The following is a 22,370-nucleotide window of genomic DNA, read 5'->3' on the forward strand; positions in this document are numbered from 1 at the left end:
GTAAAATCACAGGGATATGTTTTTAAAATGTCTTATGGTCCACCACCCCTTGGTTTTTAAATATTTATGATACACTGAATTGTGATACATTCCTTACATAAATATTTATGAGATAGACAAAGATTTATGAGGTAGACTGAACAATAAAAACCCCATGTATTGCGCAAGAATCAAGAATGCCTATTTGAATGGGTGGGAGTAAGAGACTAGAGAGAGCTAGCAAGTAGCTACCTGGCCTTGTGGATGAGACCGGATCTGCTCCTCACAACTGGTGCCTCATACACACATCCTATCATGCATTGGGAACATCTCCCGTATTTATTAATAAATATTCACGGAAGATGCTCCTAATACACGGTGGATGTGCGTGTTTGATGCCCATTTGTGAGGAGCAGATCCCGTCACCTTGCGGATATGACCACGACAACCCATGTATTGTGCAGGCTGAGACTGGATTCAGTACTCACACCGTGATCACAATACTTACAAGATGTACTTATATTTTTTTCATTCATGGGGAGATGTTCCAACTTATATTCACTGTCCAGTGTTGTGAGCACGGTGTTAGTACTAATTTTTTGAGGACTGAATCCGGATTCGTGCAGGCTAACGTTGGTTGCATTTTCTAACATCTTCACATGATTTGATATTTTCATTTCCAAACATTTACAAATATAAAAAATGAGCTGCTACCTGCATATGCGTTGATGTATAAGTATAACAAATTACTATATGAATGTATTAATTTGATTCCACAGAATCAAGGGTACACGAGAATCCATTTTCAAATGTTCTCTGCTATCAAAACTCGGCTTTAACGTTGCCTGACCAAAAAAATCTTAATCAGGAAAGTGAGCAGTGGCTGACTCCCTCTTTCCTCTCTTTGCAAAATTATTTAAAAAAACTAAGATTGAAGTTGAAATGATCCATGTTTCCTTTTCAGGGCAACCTAACAGAAATTCTCCAAGAAGAAGGCCAAATGATGATTTACGAGGCACCCAGACAGAACACCGGTTTTTCGGCAAATTTTATCAAGTTGAGTGTTGAGCTGAGCTACATAATAAATACAAAATAAGAATGCAAGTATCAGCCTCTTCTTTCTTTCCCCTCTCCCACCCCATCCCCCCCTATTATCAACTTATCAAAAACTAATGGTGCAATTGAGTATTTGATGAGCTCGTAAGTGAATGACCTCACTAATCAGGACAAACCAATTTTGTCCTTGCAAAAAGAACTTCTAAATCTACTTATTCGATCATCCGCAACTGCAAAAACGAATAAAAAATTTCACCAAAAAAATTAAGATAGTGATACCCAAAAGTTTAAAGTAACTTCTATTTACTAAAATACAAGGAAACCAAATAATGCAAATTATGAAGCTCAAAAGAAAGTCCAAGTCTGCCATCATGTATAAAATCTAGGATGCAATCAACCTGCACATATTTGTTGCATATCACTGAATAAGAAAATCCAAATCAATTATTCAAATTTCTAAATTTTAGAAAAAGAAAAGGGAAGGGAAGCAATCCAAATAAATTACTCATATTTCACTACACTCAAAAGGCATAAACTATTAAAGAAGCCCATATTTTGTTCAATTCTAATATTGTAAACTTTACTAACATTTTCTAGGAAGAATGACATTGATTGTATAAATTAGCCGTTCATCTACATTGAATAAGGCCAAAAAAACAAAATGTTACATGGAGGTATCCTTCAAGATCTATTGACTTTTTCTGCAAACATTGCAAGGTATTATTGGGGGGGGGGCATTTTTCCCATGAATTATGGGAGAAGAGAGGATAATACCAAAAGTAAAAAGGGAGGGGAGAGGAACTCGATGACTCCTTTTGTGTTCTCAACTAATTTGCCACATGTAAAATTCCCTGGTCACTTCAGGAGGCTCATTAAATGGCACTACTAGTTAACCCGCCCCACTACATAAGCATGTACATGTATGTATATGAATGTTTTAACCCACAAGTTGACTTCAGAGTCATCAAGTATATGTTAATTATACTCGGTTTTGAATTAAATCCAATCTTTTGAATTTAAACATTCTTTGAATGTAAAGTAAAATTTATTAAAACTATAACAAGAGTACAAGGGGTATCAAGGGAACATTTATTCTGGGCAGCTCTGTAAACTTTCATTTCTGAGCCTGATGTAGTACTTTGTTGTTGTGGAGGGGTACCAGCTCGTGCCTCTCCTTGGGTAGTCTGTATTGTAACATCACTTTGTTTCCTTTGAATAAAATACCATTCATTTATCAAAAAAAAAAAAAAAAAAACAAGAGTACAAGGAAAGTGACAAGATTCAACAAAAATCACATCCAAACGAACTCCAAAAAGAACACATGAAACCATAGGAAAAGTAAACCAACACAAGCCTTACAGCAAAATCAATAAACCAACCAACTGGCAAAGACACCAAACCCCCAGAAAACTAACAAATTTTTACAACAAAAGATCATCCTCCTCCTACTTAACACCACACCAATCAAAGCTCACCTATTTAGCATCTTCAATGGCTTGAATAGGAAGCTCTTTTCCTCTTAAAACCATTCTTTGATTTCTTCATCCTTTTGTTAGGCCCAACCCCAAATAAACCCCCTTTCAACCTATAAAGACTATTAAAACCTGAATGGTTCAACAATTCCAATTCTTCTGCCTCCTGAAACGTCTTATAGCATTCAAGAATTTTCTCAAGCTCCTTGAACTCCTTTAAACCGCCATTGATCCTTTCTAACTCTAGAATAACATTCTTCTTAAAGATTTGATTTGCAACTACTTCTCCGCCCTCTCTAGCAACCCCCCCCCCCCCTGCGGCTCGGGGTGAACTATAATCTAGTGACTCTCTTATCCCTAAATTAAAACCAGCCTCTTCATGAGCCACAAAATCTTCGTTATTTCTCTTCTGATTTTTCTCTTCCAACTTAAAAACCTTCCTTACAAATTCTTCACCACCCAAGAAAAAACAATCCCAAAGTTTTGCTGACTTTACCCCTCTGCATTTACAACAGTTTTCAAATCAACAATTCCATCAACTTAATGAGTTTCATCTAAAACCACCTCCGCAAGTTCATCTTCACACTCAGCACTATTAAAAGGCCAAGTTCTATAATTCTTTTCCCTTTTATAGATTCAGATACAAGTGCCTTCTAATAAAAAAATTTATTAGAAGAAAAATACGAGTACAAGGAAGGTGACAAGAAGTCACCTGAGAGAAGAAGAAAACAACACACTAACTCCTACAACTACAACTCAACCCCATTTTGAACAACCCTAACACCTGCATCCATAATTGTAACAGAATCTTCTACTTTGGTCGCCAAAAACTCCATTGATCTCCTCACTTCCTCTAGAAATTGATCTAGATCTCTTACCTCCCCGACCAAAGAGTTCTCCATCCTGTCGAATGCAAATCATTCACAAACCTACCATCTTCTGTCACAAGACGTGGATTTCTATCAGGATCACCTTCGTTCACTTCATCTTGATCGGAGAACTTCACCTCCAAGGTCACCACTTAAGTCCTTTGCTCAAGAACTTCACATAAAACCACATTAGCAACTGCTATCTTTGGAACTCTCCTTACTTGATAATGATTATTCTCTTCCCTTTTTATTATTTTTTTTTGTGATTGCATCATTGCCCTATACAATGATCCCTGAGCAACCTCCTTCACCTCAATCTTGAGAGTCAACAATCACTACTCAGCAACATCTTGACCACTCTCTTCTTTAAACACCATCTGTCCCTATAAATAAATATTGTCAGCACCAAACGAAGCCATCATCTTGTTGAGCTCTTACCTCCCATAAAATTATACTTTAGCCCACTTTCACTAACTTGATTTCTATCTTCAGTAAACTCCCTAACCATGTGATCCCAATTATCTTTATAACTAAGCTTTGCCAAAGCTGGGATCCCAACCCCCTGTTTTAATTTTCCATATTAAGGGAAACCTTGTGGGCCCACCAGTTACTCAACCCCACTCCTAAAAGAAACCCTTTTGATTTATCAAACTTTAACCTTTGTAGTTGCTTGTTCAATACTTGTGTCAAATCTTTGAGAACTTCCCCCTTTTCTTTTCTCAAATAACATATGGGTCCACATGTCTCCATCTCCTCTTCCGAAACTATTCTTTTCCCTTATCCTTCCTCTTCCCCACTCCCCTCTGCCTATTTGACTTCGTCTCCTTTGCGGCCATTCAACTTCTCTGAACGCTCTTTCCCCTCATTTCCACCTATGACTCCCAACACAATGGCTGTCAATTTGACACCCAAAGTTGGATCTTCGCCTTCCATCACAATTCAAAACTCAAACATCTAACCAGAAATGATAAATTAAGATGCAAAGAGATAAACTGCACACATTTTCTACACACATTGCCAATCGCCATGAAAGTCTGGGTGCACCACATGTGAAGAGGAATTCCAAATATGTTAATCTAAGTGAAGTTCCTACCCTACATATTCCTTGCCTAATGCCATATTACCTAACAGACTCCCTTTCCCTACCTCTTGTTTCAAACCAAACAGCCTAACCAATCATGGGAGACCATTTGCCTAAACACAGCTCTGGGTACCAAAATGTACCTCTTGTTTCACTCTGGAACACTACCTTTGCTCCATCCTATTTTTAGAACATAAACAAGAACAATCCTGCATTTAACCTTATAACTTTATTGAAGTCATACTGACTCCATTTGATTAAATCCCATTTATAAATGTAACTAACACCAGGATCTGAACTGAGAAATCTACCAACTAAACATGTACATAATAGCTGCAATCTTTCTACAAACTTAAGCACAATCCTTAACAACCACTCCCAAGTTCACCATCCTTAACAATTATGTGAGTACAGAATCGTTATGGATCTCAACACTAACGCCCCATTCAAGTTTTAACAAATCCTCAATATGATCCCACCCTAGCATCTGTAGTTTTCATTGAATATTCTAGACATGGGATATTTAATAGTACAAAACATACTATAAAAAACACAAATCGTATATGAAATAAATCACATTATGCAGAACATAGAGCAAAAATAGAAAACTAAGCAATCGAAGCTACAAAACAAAGATTACCACAAGCAACTTAGAAATGTATAATTAGAAAACCCTGAAGTCTATCATTAAGAAAATTCCATAAACAAGGAATAGTGGGAAAAAGAAAGGGGGATCAAAGAAAGTCAACCTAGAAGAGATGAAATGAGAAGTAAAAATTTGTCACTTCCATAGAAGTCATCATCCAACCCAACCACGCTCCGAGAAACCCCTATTGGCTAATGTTGTTCATTCATTCATCTTAATAAAGTATCTTCTTAAAAGGCAATTAAAATTATAAAATCATTATTTTTTTGTGTGAGAATTAAGAATTTAAGACCCTAACATGGACTTGTTTGGGCTTGCCTCGAGGAGCACGACACAAAGGTGACTCGTAGAATCAGGAATACAATATGTTTTACATCACATTAGCTACTTGAAGTAATGCAATTGAGGAAAAAAAAAGAGATTGTGGGCTTTACATGCTTGAAAATGTTTTATATGTTTGATTTTATTTTTAAATTTTCATTTAAATATGCTTTACATGTTACGTTTATGTATTTTAATTTTAGATAATAGGTTTTTTAAACCAGTAATTTTAAAATTTAAGTTTATATTTCGTATTAATATTATGGTTAATATTTTTTATTTTTTGCTTTTCTTTTTTAATTTTTTGGCCTTATTTTGAATTTTCTGACATTTTTTACTTTTTTGCAATTTTTTGTATTTTTGCACCTTGCTTCAAAAAGGCGCGCGCCTTGGGCGAATTGGCCCTTGCGCCTTGCGCTTTTAAAACACTGATTTTCTATGACTTTAAATTTTGATTTAACTCATTCTATCATATAGCTTTGAATCTTAAGATTTACAAGACAACTTCAGAACCTTTTTTATATAGCATTGTTTAATAATTTGGAACAAGATAATAATTTAAAAAGGTGTCCCTATGCTTCTTCTATCATTTCATAAAATATCATTCTATAATTTTGCATATAATATGATATATCCGACATATTTCCTATATTTGGACAATCGACAATTCCATTGACATCAACATTTTAAATCTTGGTGGAAATTGCTAGAAACTAAAGTCTAATCCATAAAAATAAAACTAGCATCTCTACATAATCTCATGAAATGCAGAAACCATTACTCTAAGGCCATGTTTGGTTCAATTCTCATTCTTACCCAAGATGAAATTCTAAAATGGAAAAGAATGGGTAAAAATAGGTAGAATGAGAAAATATTGCTATGAACCAAACACTTTTTTCCTAAAATGAATTATTTTTAGACTAACAAGTGTCCTATGTTACTCATTTTCATTCTTCAAAAAAAAAAAAGTGCTGGTATTCACAAACCACCAGCCTAGGTCTCCAATAGTCGATGTTTATCAATTGGCATAGATGTTTTGTAAAAGTACTTCCGTAAAAGTGCTTTTATAAGAGTACTATCGCAAAAATTCTTTCATAAAAGTACTTTCATAAAAGTGCTTCCCTAAAAGTGCTTTTGTAAAAGTATTTCCATAAAAGTATTTTTGTAAAAGTGCTTTCATAAAAGTGCTTTCGTAAAAGTACTTGCATAAAAGTACTTTCGTAAAAGTACTTTCATAAAAGTACTTCGTAAAAGTGCTTTAATAAGTGTTTTAATAAAAATACTTCCATAAAAGTGCTTCTATAAAAATACTTTCATAAAAGGGCTTTTATAAAAGTACTTCCATAAAGTGCTTTTATAAAAGTACTTCCGTAAAAGTGATTTTATAAAAGTGCTTTGGTAAAAGTACTTCCATAAAAGTACTTTCGTAAAAGTGCTTTTATAAAAGTACTTTCATAAAAGTACTTGCGTAAAAGTGCTTTCGTAAAAGTACTTTCATAAAAGTGCTTTTATAAAAGTACTTTCGTAAAAGTGCTTTTATAAAAGTACTTTCGTAAAAGTGCTTTTATAAGTGTTTTCGTAAAAGTACTTCCATAAAAGTGCTATAGAAGTACTTCATAAAAGTGATTTTATAAAAGTACTTCCATAAAGTGCTTTTATAAAAGTACTTTCGGCAAAGTGATTTTATAAAAGTGCTTTCGTAAAAGTACTCTTCCATAAAAGTACTTACGTAAAAGTGCTTTTATAAAAGTACTTTTGTAAAAGTGCTTTCGTAAAAGTACTTTCACAGAAGTGCTTTTATAAAAGTACTTTCACAGAAGTGCTTTTATAAAAGTACTTTCACAGAAGTGCTTTTATAAAAGTACTTTCACAAAAGTGCTTTTGTATATAAAATTACTTTCGTAAAAGTGTTTTCATAAAAGTATTTTTGTAGAAGTGTTTTCATAAAAGTATTTTTGTAAAAGTGCTTTTATAAAAGTACTTTCATAAAAGTGCTTTAGTAAATTACTTTTATAGAAGTGCTTTTATAAAAGTTCTTTCGTAAAAGTACTTCCATAAAAGTGCTTTTATAAAAGTACTTTTGTATCATGTAAAAGTACTTTCATTAAAAGTGCTTTCATAAAAGTAGTTTTATAAAAGTGCTTTCGTAAAAGTGCTTTTATAAAAGTACTTTCATAGTACTTCCATAAAAGTACTTACGCAAAAGTGCTTTTATAAAAGTGCTTTCGTAAAAGTACTTTCATAAAAGTGCTTTTATAAAAGTACTTTCGTAAAAGTGCTTTTATAAGTGTTTTCGTAAAAGTACTTCCATAAAAGTAGTGCTATAAAAGTACTTCATAAAAGTGATTTTATAAAAGTACTTCCATAAAGTGCTTTTATAAAAGTACTTTCATAAAAGTGGTTTTATAAAAGTGCTTTCGTAAAAGTACTTCCATAAAAGTACTTTCGTAAAAGTGCTTTTATAAAAGTGCTTTCGTAAAAGTACTTCCATAAAAGTACTTTCGTAAAAGTGCTTTTATAAAAGTACTTCCATAAAAGTACTTACGTAAAAGTGCTTTTATAAAAGTACTTTTGTAAAAGTGCTTTCGTAAAAGTACTTTCACAAAAGTGTTTTTATAAAAGTACTTTCACAAAAGTGCTTTTGTATATAAAATTACTTTCGTAAAAGTGTTTTCATAAAAGTATTTTTGTAAAAGTGTTTTCATAAAAGTATTTTCGTAAAAGTGCTTTTATAAAAGTACTTTCATAAAAGTGCTTTAGTAAAGTACTTTTATAGAAGTGCTTTTATAAAAGTTCTTTCGTAAAAGTACTTCCATAAAAGTGCTTTTATAAAAGTACATTCATAAAAGTACTTCCATAAAAGTGCTTTTATAAAAGTACTTTTGTATCATGTAAAAGTACTTTCATTAAAAGTGCTTTCATAAAAGTTCTTTCATGTAAAAGTAGTTTTATAAAAGTGCTTTCATAAAAGTACTTTTATAAAAGTGTTTTCGTAAAAGTACATCTGTAAAAGTGCTTTCGCAAAAGTAAAGATCTATGGCAATAGTTTTATAGGTAGAATTTCCTCAAAGAATGAAATGAGCAAGATGGGGTGTGATTATTTTTCATGCAGCAGGCTAGTCAATTTTTCTGCTATGGGGCTGATTTTTCATTTTAAAAAGAATGTGGCTGTTGGCAAGAATTTTGTAACCACTCTAATGTTATTCATTCTTGCCCATTCTTGCCTAGAATGAGCAAGAATTAAACGAATGAGGCCCATAGCAGTGAACCAAACATGGCCTAAGAGTCTCAAATTGGATGAGGACAATGGAATTATTTCAGATTTTACACTTGATGACCTACTCAGAAAGTGGGCGCAGGGGAAGTTGCACTATCCACTTCTAAGAGGCCAAAAGTTATAAAGGATTGCGAACCTCCAAGGAGAGGACGGTGGAAGCTGAACTTTGATAGTAGTAGTATGGGCAATCCTGGGCCATCTGGTATTGGGGGAGCAATAAGGGACAAGAAAGGGAATATTCTTGCAATGTACTCAAGTTCAATAGGAGCAGGCGGCTTAGTAAGGACAGAGATGAAGGCAGTACGTTTTGTGGTACAAAAAGCCTAAGAGTTGAGAGCAGAAAAGTTGATTGTCAAAGTAGATTGCAAGATAGGCTATCAGCTGGCCAAGGGGGGAGGCAAAGGTTGCATGGTGTTTCAAGAATGAATCTAGACAAGGTAAATGGTTCTCAAAGGATATGAAGATATTCAGAGGATACAAAGATCAGCCAATAGGTTTGCTAATGGCTTGGCAAAACAGGGTGTTAATAAACAACAACTTTTTGGGGCAGTGATGCAATATGTATGGGTGGGGTGGGAGAGCAGAGGATCTCAATATTTCCTTGATTGTAATCACAACCTCTTGTTGTACTATTTCAGCTCATTAATGAAATTATCCTTTTTTGGTGATAAAAAAATCTCATGAAATACGACTTGTATCTGTCAAAAATCCATCTATTTCTATTTCTGTCTTTCTAAATTCAGTCAGCTGGGTGCTCAAGTCTTTTTCATGGGAGTGCCAGCCAGTTCTTTCTCTCATAGTTGGATGTCTATTATTTTCTTAGCCTTTTGTATAGGAGCTGAATGTAAATGATTTGTGCATATTAATATAGGCACTCTTTCCGTACCTGGTTGAGGGTTTCTCACCCTCCCTTTTCTTCTTAGTAATACCAGCATGCAACAAAACCTATTGTAATCAATATCCAAAGATGGCTGCGGCCAAAGATGTAAAATTCCACAAACAAAAAGAGTAAAGACCATGAAACATCAAAGTATAACAAAAGGAACACCAACTATGATTTAGGCCCTATTGTGGAGACAATCCACCATTAGAACCATATCAAGGAAAGAAACCAATATAGATGACATGAACACACATTCTACTCCTCCCATTGTTATTTAGTTCCTCCACTCTATGTTTTGAAAACTAGAATGGACCAGAGAGTAGAACCAGGTCAAACCTGAACGACACCACTCTGGTACATAAACTGGTTACTTCTACCAGTCTTGTGGTTCAACTCGCTGATAAAATCAGGAAACTAAACCAGCCTCTTTCTGGTTCAGTGCCTGGTCCAGCTCAAAATGCTGCTTCCACCAAGGCTACTTTTTGTATTCCTTCTTTTCTTATCCGAAGTCGTTTCTGTAGTTTTCATCCAAAAAAAGAAGCCATAATTCATAAGTTAATCTGTTCAGTTCAGTTAATATGTCTACTTGCTTGTCCTTGCATACATTCTAACAGCCTAAACTCTCCATTATTAGTCTATGAGGCTTTCTCTCCCTCCTAATACAATGACACTTTCACCATTCTGAATATATATATATATATATATATATATATATATATATAAGGTAGAACTTCTTAACAATGGACACATGCCCAAGCCATCCTAACCTACTTTCCTTCATTTTCTCAACAAACAATGAATCTTGTCCAATCTAGTTTTCCCATAATTCATCCCTACATTTGCATATCCACAGTTTTTTTAAGCACTCTGCAACATGCTACATGCCAACATCCTTATAAACCAACTGGTATTCTCTATTCAAACAACATGTTGGTAAAGTTAACCTTAAAATGAGCAGGGCATTGTAATGACAAGATAAGATGCAAAGTGATAGATGTGGCACACGAGCAAGTAAACATAAATTCAATATTCATATATAAAAATAGCTCGTATGCAGTGAATGGATGCCAATTAAAGAAAAAAAAAAGAAAAACTGCATAAACTAAGCTCAAGTCTGAACAAGTAACCTTATTGCATTCTAATTCAAACCTAGATAAACTTTTGTATCCCTTCATTAATAAGTCTGGAAGTAACACATATGGGCATGCCTACACATTTTGTTAAACAGAGCCATATCCCAAGCAGGCCCTCTGAAACAATATACAAGGTAGAAAAAGTCGATGCACAATTGGGAAAATTAATACGCACAAAACGGAAATGGTTGCAATCAGCTGGTAGGTTGAGAGAGAATTATAGCCAAATTGAAAATCTTTGCAATCAGTCTGTGTTGGGTGTACAGGTGGAACACTGTAAAGCCTTTTGGAGCTATAGCAGGGCCCTCTTTTGTACACCTTGACATACTAGGACATTATTAAAGTATCATGGATTGCTCGTTAAAAAATTCTCGTCTAACCTATGTCTGTACCTTTTCCCCAACATAAACCATACATAAAATCCCATAACGTAGTAAGTAAAGCCAGAAGAACAGGGTCTGCATTTCAAGCTCTTTACATGTACTCAGAGAACAGAAGCCAATGATTCATAAGCAAAACCTGAACTCATGGAAGCAAAACAAATAGCTTGTTCAACTTAGAGCAATTCTGACACACAAAAAAAGAATGAAGAAATAAAAATCTTGAAGAAAGAGAACTATACCTAGTACATGGAAGTCAGGTGTCATAACTTGAGGTAACTCAGTGTAGTTAGTTCAAACATGCCTGCAAAAACTTTGACTATACAATAATGCACCTTGTATTGTGAAACGGGAAGTATCATCTTGCCAATATTAACTGAAATAATCCCATTGCCCATCCCTTAGTAACATTTTCTTGTTATCATCATCATCATTCCCACTACCACCATCAATGTAAAGTCTGAAGCCAGCTTTCTCAATGATGGTAGCCATCAGGCAAAGCCATCCTATCCATTATTCAAGATCAAGACTCTTTTTCATAGTTTCATAAACAAGATACGTAATGCTTGCAGATGGCACAACCTTGAGCAGATTCGGAAAGATTCCTTTGTAGAATCCTCTAAAACCTTCATGCTTGAAGGTTCTCCAAAAGACATCTGACATTCCTTTGTAAGAAGCAGCTGTATTAGACCGCTGGGCTTGCATTCTGAAAATCAATAGTAAAAACTAGATTCAAGAGATGGAACCCTCAAGGATGATACAAAGCTGTTCAGAAAAAAGGGGGAGCATTACCCAATATTGGTCCCAGCTATCTGGGGAATTTTGGGAGGGGTAGACTGGGTACAGCACTAACCTTTGGCATTTTTTGCACAAAATGGCTGCCCTCAGACTCAAACTCGCATTCTCATGCATGCCAGCCCGAGATTTTACCATTACATCAAGTAATGGTCCCTCCAGAACCATTCAGAAAGACAACCAAAAAACAAGTTCTAAATACATCAAAAACCGAGAACTTACCTTGTTCTGATAACCTGTAATGGGTAAACACATGTCGCTCCAAGAGCACCCGAAATTGTCCCACATCCCAGTTGCACAAGTGGGCCAGGTTCTATGGAAAATATAAACTTTTAGGATAACATAAGAAATTATAATAGCAATCTAATAGCACTGACAAAGAAAGAAAAGGTAAGGAAGACAAAAATGGAAAAACAAAAACAAAGCATAAGCAAAAGCAATGTGAAAGATCTTACCACTATCATGGAGAATATATATTTTTGACATATCTTTTAAGGTCTCATATGCAGCAAGGTCTATTCCTGCATAAGGAATAATCCCAAGAAGAGATGGAACAACACCTCTGTAGAAGGCTCGAGGCCCCTCTTGAATCCATATGTCTTTTGTTAAAGCTCTGAGTTTAGGAACTTTTCCACCTTCACAAGCATAAGTCTGCAATCGAGTTTTTACAAGATCCATTGGATAAATAGCAGTCTGTGCAACTGCACCTGCAATACCACCGGCAACAAGGCACCCAGAAGTACCAATACCATCCTTTTCTTCCCCTTTAGCATTGACAATCAAATTCTTCAGCATTTCATAAGTGTAAAACCTTATAGCACTTTCAGGTGTTACCTTCAGAACATTTAATCCATTCCCTCGGAAAAATCCCAGAAAACCACCTTCCCGCCATATGTCCTTTATGGAAGGCATAATGCAAGCACGTGTTGTCTGGACTTGCAAAACCACCTTTAAGCGATCAAGAGGAGCTGTCACAGTACGGGATGTTGCTCCTGCAACACCTCCTGCTATTAAATATCTGCTTGCATGGACATGCTTGCTGATGCCTTCTGGAATAACAGCCTGCTCCCCAATATCTACAAGGCATACCCTCTCCAGGTAATGATAAATATTCTCAATAGTAGCCTCATGGGGATAGAGTAGAAGGAAATCTCTCCATTCTTCAAATGTTATAACTCCATTGTTATCCTTGTCCACATGTTCCACAAAACGGGCAAGTTCTTCATCATCAATTTCAATACCTGCAGAAAATAAACTGCCATGGCTTATAGAAGGAAAACTGACTGAAAAAAGGAAATACCAAAATAGTGCATATATGACTGTTAAGTCATAAATGACTATGGGAAAAGCCACAATTCAAATAATTTTTTTTGAAGTGGTATGGTAAGGGATATTTGGTTTTAAGCAGTAGAAAATCCATGGATCTGATCCCAATAATTTTTTTGAAGGGTAAAGAAATTTTCATTAAAATAAAAAGAGAATACAAAGGGAAAGGTGACAAGAAATCACCCGAGAGAAAAGACAACACTAAAACAGATGCACCCAAGGACACCAACATACAAAAAGAAAAGTCCAAAATGACCACCTGCACCCTGTGCCCAAGAATGACCATATAGGGAAAATCTATGATGCCAGAAAGACATGATACTGGAAAGGATTTGACCAATCAACCAGCCCCCCCCTCCCCGCATAAATTTTGATAAAAACCCACCTGATTGGTTACCACTTTTATGATATCGGTTGATTGGTTAAAAGTTTTTCCAGTATCATGTCTTTCCGGCATCGTTTCCGAACCCTAAAGTATAATGTATAGTTTTTTTAACTAGTTTTCTGGAGATTCCCTTTAAAAGAAATAAAGCCTGTGCTTTAGATCAATTTCTCTCTTTTATCTCTGCCACTAACACAGGTAATGTTACAACTGTAAATTAAGCTCTCCTTCCTTGCTTATAGTTTTTGCAACATTGCAATACCTGCTTCTACTCCTAGCAAGAGTGGCTGTCAATATCAAATGAAATGCTAAAACAAATTGCAACTGTTGTGACTGATAATAATAAGATACCAGGAAAGATTGTACTCTGGTAATCTGGTCATGGTGAAAGTTGGTAGAAGAGTGATAGTGGAGTTCAAATTGGGGTAGAGAGAAGTTTAGGAGTTGCAACTGAAGAAAATTCAATGGCTCTGGAGTTGAAACTGTGGCTCTGGAGAAGACGAAGACAGAGAAACTTTTTCCTCTATTTATCAACAAATCAGGCTCAGGAGTTCAAACCCCAATGGCTAAATTCAGATCGTTTGCCCAGGTGGTTGCGTCAAAATCTGAAGAAAGACAGCTGGACATTGGGCTTTGTGGTTCGAAGGGGGCAGCTGGTGAAACAGGCTTGCAAACTGATTGGTTGAAACAGCCACGTGGGCCCTTAAATGGGCACGTGGGGCCGGGTAAAGAAAGCCCTGTTTTAAGGCCGAAAGTAACTGGGCCAAATCCAGTTGGGCCAGCAAACAGAGGTGGACCAAATTTGAGGAGGTCATGTGACTTCCTAAAAAGTCATGTGACAGGAGGGAGGAACCGAGCGACACCATACGCTTCTCCCGGTCTATCATCGTCCCAACCCAAGACCAACCAATTAGAAAAACAGAGAGATCAGAACAGTGCGGGAGGAGTATGGACATGGAAACCCAGGCTGGTTTCCTACTCTATTAGCCCAGAGAAACCAAGCCCAAGGTACGATCGGCAAAGGGACAAGGACGATGTGTTTGATACAGATTGGGTCAGCTGCAATGAAGAGAATACAAATGATGAAGTTTTTACAGTTTCCCCTAGCCCATGAAGTGTGGAAAGCAAATCAAAAGCTTTGATGGACTCAGTGGAGGCAAACGGTCTAGCCTTACTATTTGAAGAGCGTTTTAATGGATTGGAAGTAGGGGCAACGATGGTGGAAAATGCAAGTCCTTCGGTTGAGAGGGAAACTCAGTCAGAAAGGGACGGAAAACCAGAAAACGTACAAGATCAAGGACAAGAAGGAACTGATTGTAACACTCCCACTAGCTCTCGGCAAGGCAATGACAGACCCCATACCCCCAAACTTTTCTCCAAGTATTGATTCAAAGAGTGTCACCCCTGGCAAAAGGCTAAGTCTCAGAAACCAGAACTTTCCAAATCCTAGTGTGTCTCCTTCTCAGTCACAAGGTATGATGTCTCCTTTGGTTTTTGTGGGTATTAATCTTTCTTCTAGTCCTTTGTTCACAGGAGAGACCAGCCCAACATCCAAGTCTGCCACTGCCAGTGCTTCGACAGAAGTAGTGGGTAGTGATAAGATGCCGACAGTTGACGGGGAGGAAGGTGACAGAATCTGGGAGATGATTTTGGAGATCCTTAGGATCATGGTGAAGGATGAACTAGAAAGTGAGAGGAGAAAGGGTGGGGAGGGTGACAGTCCTCTTTCAAAGCCAAAAGAGGTGAGGAAGGAGTTAGAAGCTTTGACTACAAGGAAAAAAGGGTCACAAAAAAATAATAGGAGAGGTAGGGTTAGAAAAAGGGTCAGAAAGGGAAAGTTGAGTGAGCAAAAGGGTCGAAGCAAGATCACAGGAGGCTCAAACAAGAAAAGGACGAAGAAGCTAACTGAGGTGGAGAGGTTGCGATGTGATGTAGTGTATGACAAAGGGAGCGTTGAGAGAAAAGATAGGAAAAGGTAAAGCAAAGGGTGTCAATAAAAAAGGGGGACAGAGTTTAGTTTGTTTCTACATAAAGATTTTAAGCTGGAATGTAAGAGGTTTGGGAAGAGCAATAAGAGAGCTGTTAAGAAAGGAGAAGCCAGACTTTATGCTGATTCAAGAGTCCAAATTGATGGATGTGGATAAGACAGATTTGGACTGCTAGGGGAATTAGTTGGGCCTTCTCACAATCTTGGGGATCTTCTGGATGAATCATCACTATATGGAAGAGCGATAATTTTGAGTGCATGGAAGAACTGATAGGAAACTTTTCAGTCTCAATCAAGATAAAAAGAAAGACAGATGGTTTTGTTTGGGTTCTAACCAATGTCTATGGGCCGAATTCTTACAGGGAGAGAGAAGATTTCTAGGAAGAGCTGGCAGCAATCAGGGGTCTGTGGGAGGGCCCATGGTGTTTGGGGGGTGATTTCAATGTGATTAGGTTCCTTCAGGAAACAAATAACCCTAGCCGTAGGATTACCTCCAGTATGAGAAAATTCAATCTTTTTGTAGATACAAATGAACTGAGAGAGCTGCCCCTTCTTCAAGCAAAGTTCACTTGGTCCAATTTTCAAGAGATACCTATTTGTTGCAAGCTAGACAGATTTCTCTTTTCTTTAGATTGGGAGGAAAGGTGGCAGAGTCTAATGGTTAGGGCCTTACCTAGAACTACTTCGGATCACTGTCCTATCACCATCTCTGAAGAAAGAGTGGGAGGAGAGCCCTGCCCTTTTAGGTTTGAGAACATGTGGCTGCCACATCCGGATTTCAAATCAAAAGTGAAAGAATGGTGGGAAGAAGACCAAGTGGAGTTTAGATGGAAGGGTTTTGGATTTTACAAAAAACTGCAAAGGTTGAAGGGCAGGATCAAAGAGTGGAATAAGGAAGTTTTTGGGTCTTTGGAGGAAAGAAAGACACACATCTCACATAGAATAGAGGAATTAGATGAGCTGGATGGGGAAAGGACAATAAGAGAGGAAGCGAAATCTGAGAGGTGGAGACTAAAGCATGAGCTGGATGAGATTTTGAGGAAAAAGGAGATTTGCTGCAGACAGAAATCTAGATGTAGGTGGCTAAAGGAAGGTGATGGAAATATAAGTTTTTTCCACTTAGTAGCAAATGGGAGAAAAAGAAGAAACTCTATTGTTCAGCTAGTGTGGAATGGGCAAACCCTAACTAGGGAAGGGGATATAGCACATGCTTTTGTGGATCACTTCAAAGGTATTTTTAATAGTCAGGGAGGCTCCAGAGATCCCCTAGAAAAGTTTGATTGGAGAAGAGGTGTTAGGGTATTGATGGAATCCCTGAAGAAGGTTTTTGAAGTCCAAGAAATAAAAGAAGCTATATTCTCTATGGAAAGATCCAAGCCCTGGGCCCAAATGGTTTTACGATGGCTTTTTTTCAAGATTGTTGGGAAATTGTGGGTGCTGATTTAGTGGAAGTTTTTGCTGAATTCTTTGAGAGGGGAAATTTCAACTCAGGGGCAAATGCTACCTTTATCACTTTGATCCCTAAGACCCTAGATGCCTCCCACCCAAAAGATTTTAGACCCATAAGCCTTGTGGGTAGCATGTACAAAATTATCTCCAAGGTGTTAGCTGAGAGAATTAAAAGAGTTCTTCCATCTTTAATCTCTCCAAATCAAGGGGCTTTTGTGTTTGGAAGACAAATAATAGACCAAATCCTTATTGCAAATGAGTGTATGGAGTTTAAAAAACAAAGAAACGAAAAAGGGCTAATTTGCAAATTGGACCTAGAGAAAGCCTATGATTTGGTGGATTGGGATTTCCTTCTAGAAGTGTTAAGGTTGAGAGGTTTTAGAGCGAGATAGTGCAAATGGATAAGGGGCTGTATTTCCTCCTGTCATTATTCCATTTTGGTTAATGGAGTTGCCAGAGATTTCTTTCCAGCTAAAAGGGGCCTTCAACAAGGTGGCCCCCTGTCCCCCTTCCCCTTCACTCTAATAACAGATGTGTTTAGTGATTTGATCTCAAGGGCTGATGCCAACAATTTGATACGAGGTTGGAGAATTTGAAGGAATAATGTGGTGGTTACCCATTTACAATTTGCAGATGATATTCTAATTTTTTGCGAAGGAGAAAGGGAGGAATTGACAAATTTACAAAGGGTGGTATCCCTTTTCGAAAAGGTCTCCAACCTCAAAGTAAATTGGAGCAAAAGTTGTGTAGCAGGATTAAGTAAGGAGAGAGGAGAGGTTGAAAGCCTAGCTAGTTTGTTGTGTTGTGAAGTAGGTGAGTGGCCTCTACAGTACCTTGGTCTACCCTTGGGAGGGAACCCGACTTCTGTCAGCTTCTAGGATCCAGTAGTGGAAAGATTCACAAAAAGGCTTGCTGGCTAGAAGAGAAACTACATTTTCTCTAGGGGGTAGAATAACACTAATAAATTCAACATTGACTAATTTGCTAGTCTATTACCCCTCAACCTTTAGGATCCCCTTAAAAGTGGCCAAAAAACTGGAGAAACTGATGAGAGACTTCTTGTGGGAGCCAGGGGATACAAAAAAGGATCATTTGGTAAAGTGGGAGGTGGTTTCAAGGAGTAGGGATAGTGAAGGCCTAGGGGTAGGAAACATTAAACTTAGGAACTTGGCACTGCCGGGTAAATGGCAATGGAGGTTTCCCTTGGAACAAGAGAACTTATGGCATAAGGTAATTGTAAGCATCCATGGCATGGCAGACAACGGATGGGACACTGGCCTTGATCCTAGGGCAACAAGGGCTTCTCCTTGGAAAGGAATTCACAATTTGCTACCATCTTTCCTTCAACTGGTAAGGTATGATGCTTGTATGGGTAACAAAGTCCGTTTCTAAGAGGATATCTGGCTTGGGGACATTCCTCTCAAAGACAGATTTCCACCTATTTTTTCTTTGTCCCTCAATAAAGGGAAAGTGATTTCTTCATTGCTTGTTAATGAAAACTCTTGGGATCTAGGATTAAGGAGAGGGTTAAGGGAACATGAAATGGGCTTAGTAGATGAACTAATTTCCCTTCTTAATACTACATTCCTAGACCTCTCTTACCAGGACAACAGAATTTGGTCAGAGTCCCCCTCTGGCTCCTATACCTGTGCCTCTTTTTTCTCTTCCCTCCTTCATTCCTCACACCCAAGAGACTCCTTTCCTACAAAGGAAGTCTAGTGTAGTCCTGTACCCCCAAAAATAAGAGCCTTTTGTTAGGAGGTGGTGCTCCAGAAAATTAATACTCTGGATAATCTACAAAAAAGAAGGCCAAATCATTGCCTCTCCCCTCATGTTTGTTGCCTTTGTTTAGGAAATGGTGAGACAGTTACACATCTGTTACTTTCTTGTCCCTTTGCTTCTTGTGTGTGGAATTGGTTCTCTTCCTTATTTGGTTGTAGGTGGATCTCTCCTCCAAATGTGACAAGTCTTTTCAACCCAAGCTTCTTCCTCCTATCAAAGAAAAGGGGGAGAGTGATGTGGAGGGCAACAAGAGCAGCCATTCTTTGGTCCTTATGGAAAGAAGGAATAACAGAATATTCCAAGGGGCACAAAGATCATCAGAACAAATTATTGACTGTGTAGCCATTAAAGTCATACATTAGCTGAAAGTAAGTGACTTATTTAAAGACTTTTCAGTGGATGATATACAAAGGGGATGGTCAGCAGTGGCAAACTCTTCAACCAAACAACCTGTCCCTCAGCCTTCTTGGACACCTGCAGCACAACAAAGGGTCAAATTAAATTTTGATGGAAGCTCCATGGGTAACCCAGGACCCTCGGGAGTTGGGGGAGTCTTTAGGGATGGGGATGGCAGAATGGTGGCACTATACTTTTGGTCTCATAGGAGTGGGAGACTCTATGAGAGCTGAAATTTTGGCTCTACTACAAGGCCTGAGATTTGCAAAACAATGGGAATTTCAGAACTTGGAGGTGGAAGGGGACTCTAAATTGATAATAGGGTGGCTGCAAACAAAGAGTTTGGGTGTATGGAAGTTTAGACAGCAAATAAGGGAAATAATCTGCTTGGCAAGGGAAGTTGGAGTAATCTTCAAATGGGTAAGGAGATCAGCAAATTCTGTGGCAGATAGCTTGGCAAAACAGGGGACCTTCAGGGAAAACTTCTTTTGGGCTGTACTGTAATTCTTGATGTCATGTTGGGGTCAACACTCTTTGTTTGAGTGGTTGACAGTGCAAGATGTAATTTGATATCCTTAATGAAAGTCACCATTTCCAATAAAAAAAAAAATCAATGGGAACACAAGGGAGGTAGGGGGGAAGAAAGGTCAGGAGGAGGAGGAGGACTGGAGGAAGAGCTTTTAAAGTGTAGGGAGGAGGATGACAAGGAAGAAAAGGGTGAGGGAGAATTCTTGGAGATTACTAACAGCACAAAATCTAAGAAGAAAAATGGTTTTGATACAGATCCAGGGCCAGTTGAGTTTGAATCTTGTTCTTCCCCATGGAAAGACATTGTTGGTGTCCTGCCCGCTTTCTCCCCTTTCATTAGGCATGATGCCTGCTGGGTAATAAGGTTCATTTTGGAGAGGACACTTGGATTGGGGACTCTCCTGATCTCCTCTTAAGGATAGATTCTCGATCATGCATTCCCTCTCTATGAACAAATTTAAGATTATTTCTTCTTTTTGTGTCTTTGGGAATTAATGGGATCTAGGATTAAGGAGAGGTTTGAGGTACTCAGAAGTGGGATCGACACATGAACTATTTTCTCTTCTAAACTCAGTGTATTTGGACCAGTCTTGTCCTAATAGTAGAGTTTGGACCGAGTCCTCTTCAAGCTGCTATTCTTGTTCTTCCTTTTTTTAATGCTCTAGTACTACCTACTAACTTGGTTACATACTTACATCCTTTCCTATTAAAGAAGTATGGTGTGCTCCAATACCTCCAAAGGTAAGGACTTTTTGTTGGGAAGTGGTTCCCCAAAAAATTAATACCTTGGAAGTGATTCAAAGAAAAAGACCAAATTGGTGCTTGTCCCCACATGTTTATAGCCTTTGCTTGAGGAGTGGAGAGACAATGAATACCTATTATTTATTAATATCTTGTCCTTTTGTTGCTCTTATTTGGGGTTGGTTCTCCTCTCTCTTTGATTGCAGGTGGAATCCTCCCTCAAGTGTAGATCTTTTTGACCCTAGTTTCTTTCAACAACCAAAGAAGAAGGTAAGGGTGATGTGGAGAACAAGGATAGCTATCTTGTGGGCAATTTGGGAAGAGAGAAATAACAGGATTTTCCAAGGGAAAGAAAAAACAGTTCCTGAACTTATAGAAAGGATCACCATCAAGGCCATACATTAGTTGAAAACTCTAGACTTATTCAAGGATGTCTCTATAGATGACTTAACTAGAGGTTGGAGCATAATGGCAGGGTCTTCTGTTTCATCTTCTACCATTCAAGAGGATTGGTCTTCTAATATTTTCCTATGCAGTGTAATGTGAAACTAAACTTTGATGGAAACTCTATCGGTAACTCAGGCCCCTCTAGAATAGGGGTGTTTTTATAGATACAAGAGGAAGAATCCTGGCCAATTTTTCTGGCCCAATAGGGTTGGGTGTTTCTCTTAGAGCACAAGTGTTGGCCCTCCTCTAGGGGCTCAAATTGGCTAAGCAATTGGGCTTTCAACAGTTAGAAGTGGAGGGGCACTCAAAATTAGTAGTAGGCTGGATGCAAACAAGGGAGCTGGGTGCACATTTTAAATGGACTAGGAGGACAGAAAATGCTTTACCAGACACTCTAGCAAAGCAAGGATTTAATCGGGAGTCTTTGTTTTGGGCTGTTTTGTAATCTGATTATTTGATGAGGGGTCACCTTATGTCTCTGTAGGCAACAGTTGTATTTCTTCTCATATTAAGCTAATGAAAGTTACCATTTCCTCTCAAAAAAAAATCTCAAAACAGAAAAGGAGAGAAAGAAGTCAATGGGGGCTTTTCGAGCAGTAGTTTATAATGGGAAGCAGAGCTATAGGACAAGAACTCTGTAGGAATATAAAGGGGTGGAAGATGAGAGTGATGAAGGATTCGAATGAAAATGAAATAATGATTGATGAAACCCATAAATAGAATTTATGGGGGGGGGGGAGAATTTACAAGGAAAAAGTTTAAGGATCTGGAAGAAAATTGTGGGAGGCCAATCATGTGGAAAGGAAAAGAAAAGTTGATTTCTGACAAGAGCGAAGCCAGTGAAAGAAAAAAGAAAAGATGATTGATGAAGCACAAAACAATAGGTCTTCAGAGGCTGTTAGGGGATGGTTGCAAGGAGGATCAAGGGCCGGCAGTGGGACAAATCTTCAAGAGGAATGTGGTTTTAGAATTAGAAAGAATAATTGAAAACTCCAAGAACTTGAAGAATTCAGAGACTGTTCTTAATGCAGTAAGAAGGTTCAGATCCCAGAAACAGACAAGAGTGGCACAAGTTTCAAAAAGCTTTTGCCAGATTTGGGGGGGGGGGGGGGGGGGGGGCTTGTCCTAAAGAGAAGCGAAGGGGTTCTGGTTCCAGTTAGCAAAGAGGTTCAATGATGGAATCGTGTTGCAGGCTGTGTCAGTTCTTTTGAAGTTGGATTTAGTGGGTATGCTCTTAGTTTGTTGATCTTGGGAGATTAGGCTTTCAGGATGGTGCTCTAATTGTAAGAATGGATCTGGGTAGGGTCAGGAGTGGATTTTTGCTTTTCTTTTGTAAGGATTGCAGGGCTGTGAAAGAGATTGGCTTTTGGGGGTCTATAAAAAAAAAAGTTAGTAGAAGAGTGAAAGCTTGTGGCCGTGGGTGAATTTGTGAATTTTCTC

At 37.8% G+C, this 22,370-nt stretch overlaps 1 protein-coding gene across 13 annotated transcripts in view; it reads right to left on the reverse strand.

Moving 5' to 3' along the window:
- Positions 1-682: 682 nt before the first annotated feature.
- Positions 683-22,370, reverse strand: part of LOC104591896 (calcium-dependent mitochondrial ATP-magnesium/phosphate carrier protein 2-like) — a 67,060-nt gene continuing 45,372 nt past the window's right edge. For 6 of the 13 annotated variants that reach the window (XR_016085171.1, XR_016085172.1, XR_016085173.1 and 3 more), the window contains 4 exons: positions 12,348-13,133; positions 12,115-12,205; positions 11,340-11,803; positions 683-1,265 (listed from right to left, as the gene is read on the reverse strand). Coding sequence is in view for 1 of the 13 variants with exons in the window: in XM_010251026.3 (XP_010249328.1) it covers positions 11,611-11,803; positions 12,115-12,205; positions 12,348-13,133 (1,070 nt within the window). In the remaining 12 variants the exon portion in view is untranslated. Of the gene's footprint in view, positions 1,266-1,636; positions 2,245-11,109; positions 11,237-11,338; positions 11,804-12,114; positions 12,206-12,347; positions 13,134-22,370 lie in introns of those variants that run through there. The other 7 variants (XR_016085177.1, XR_016085176.1, XR_734338.3 and 4 more) reach the window with 7 other exon arrangements.

Source organism: Nelumbo nucifera, chromosome 4, assembly GCF_055504915.1.
Source record: "Nelumbo nucifera cultivar China Antique chromosome 4, China Antique-T2T, whole genome shotgun sequence".
In the NCBI taxonomy this organism is placed as follows: domain Eukaryota; kingdom Viridiplantae; phylum Streptophyta; class Magnoliopsida; order Proteales; family Nelumbonaceae; genus Nelumbo; species Nelumbo nucifera.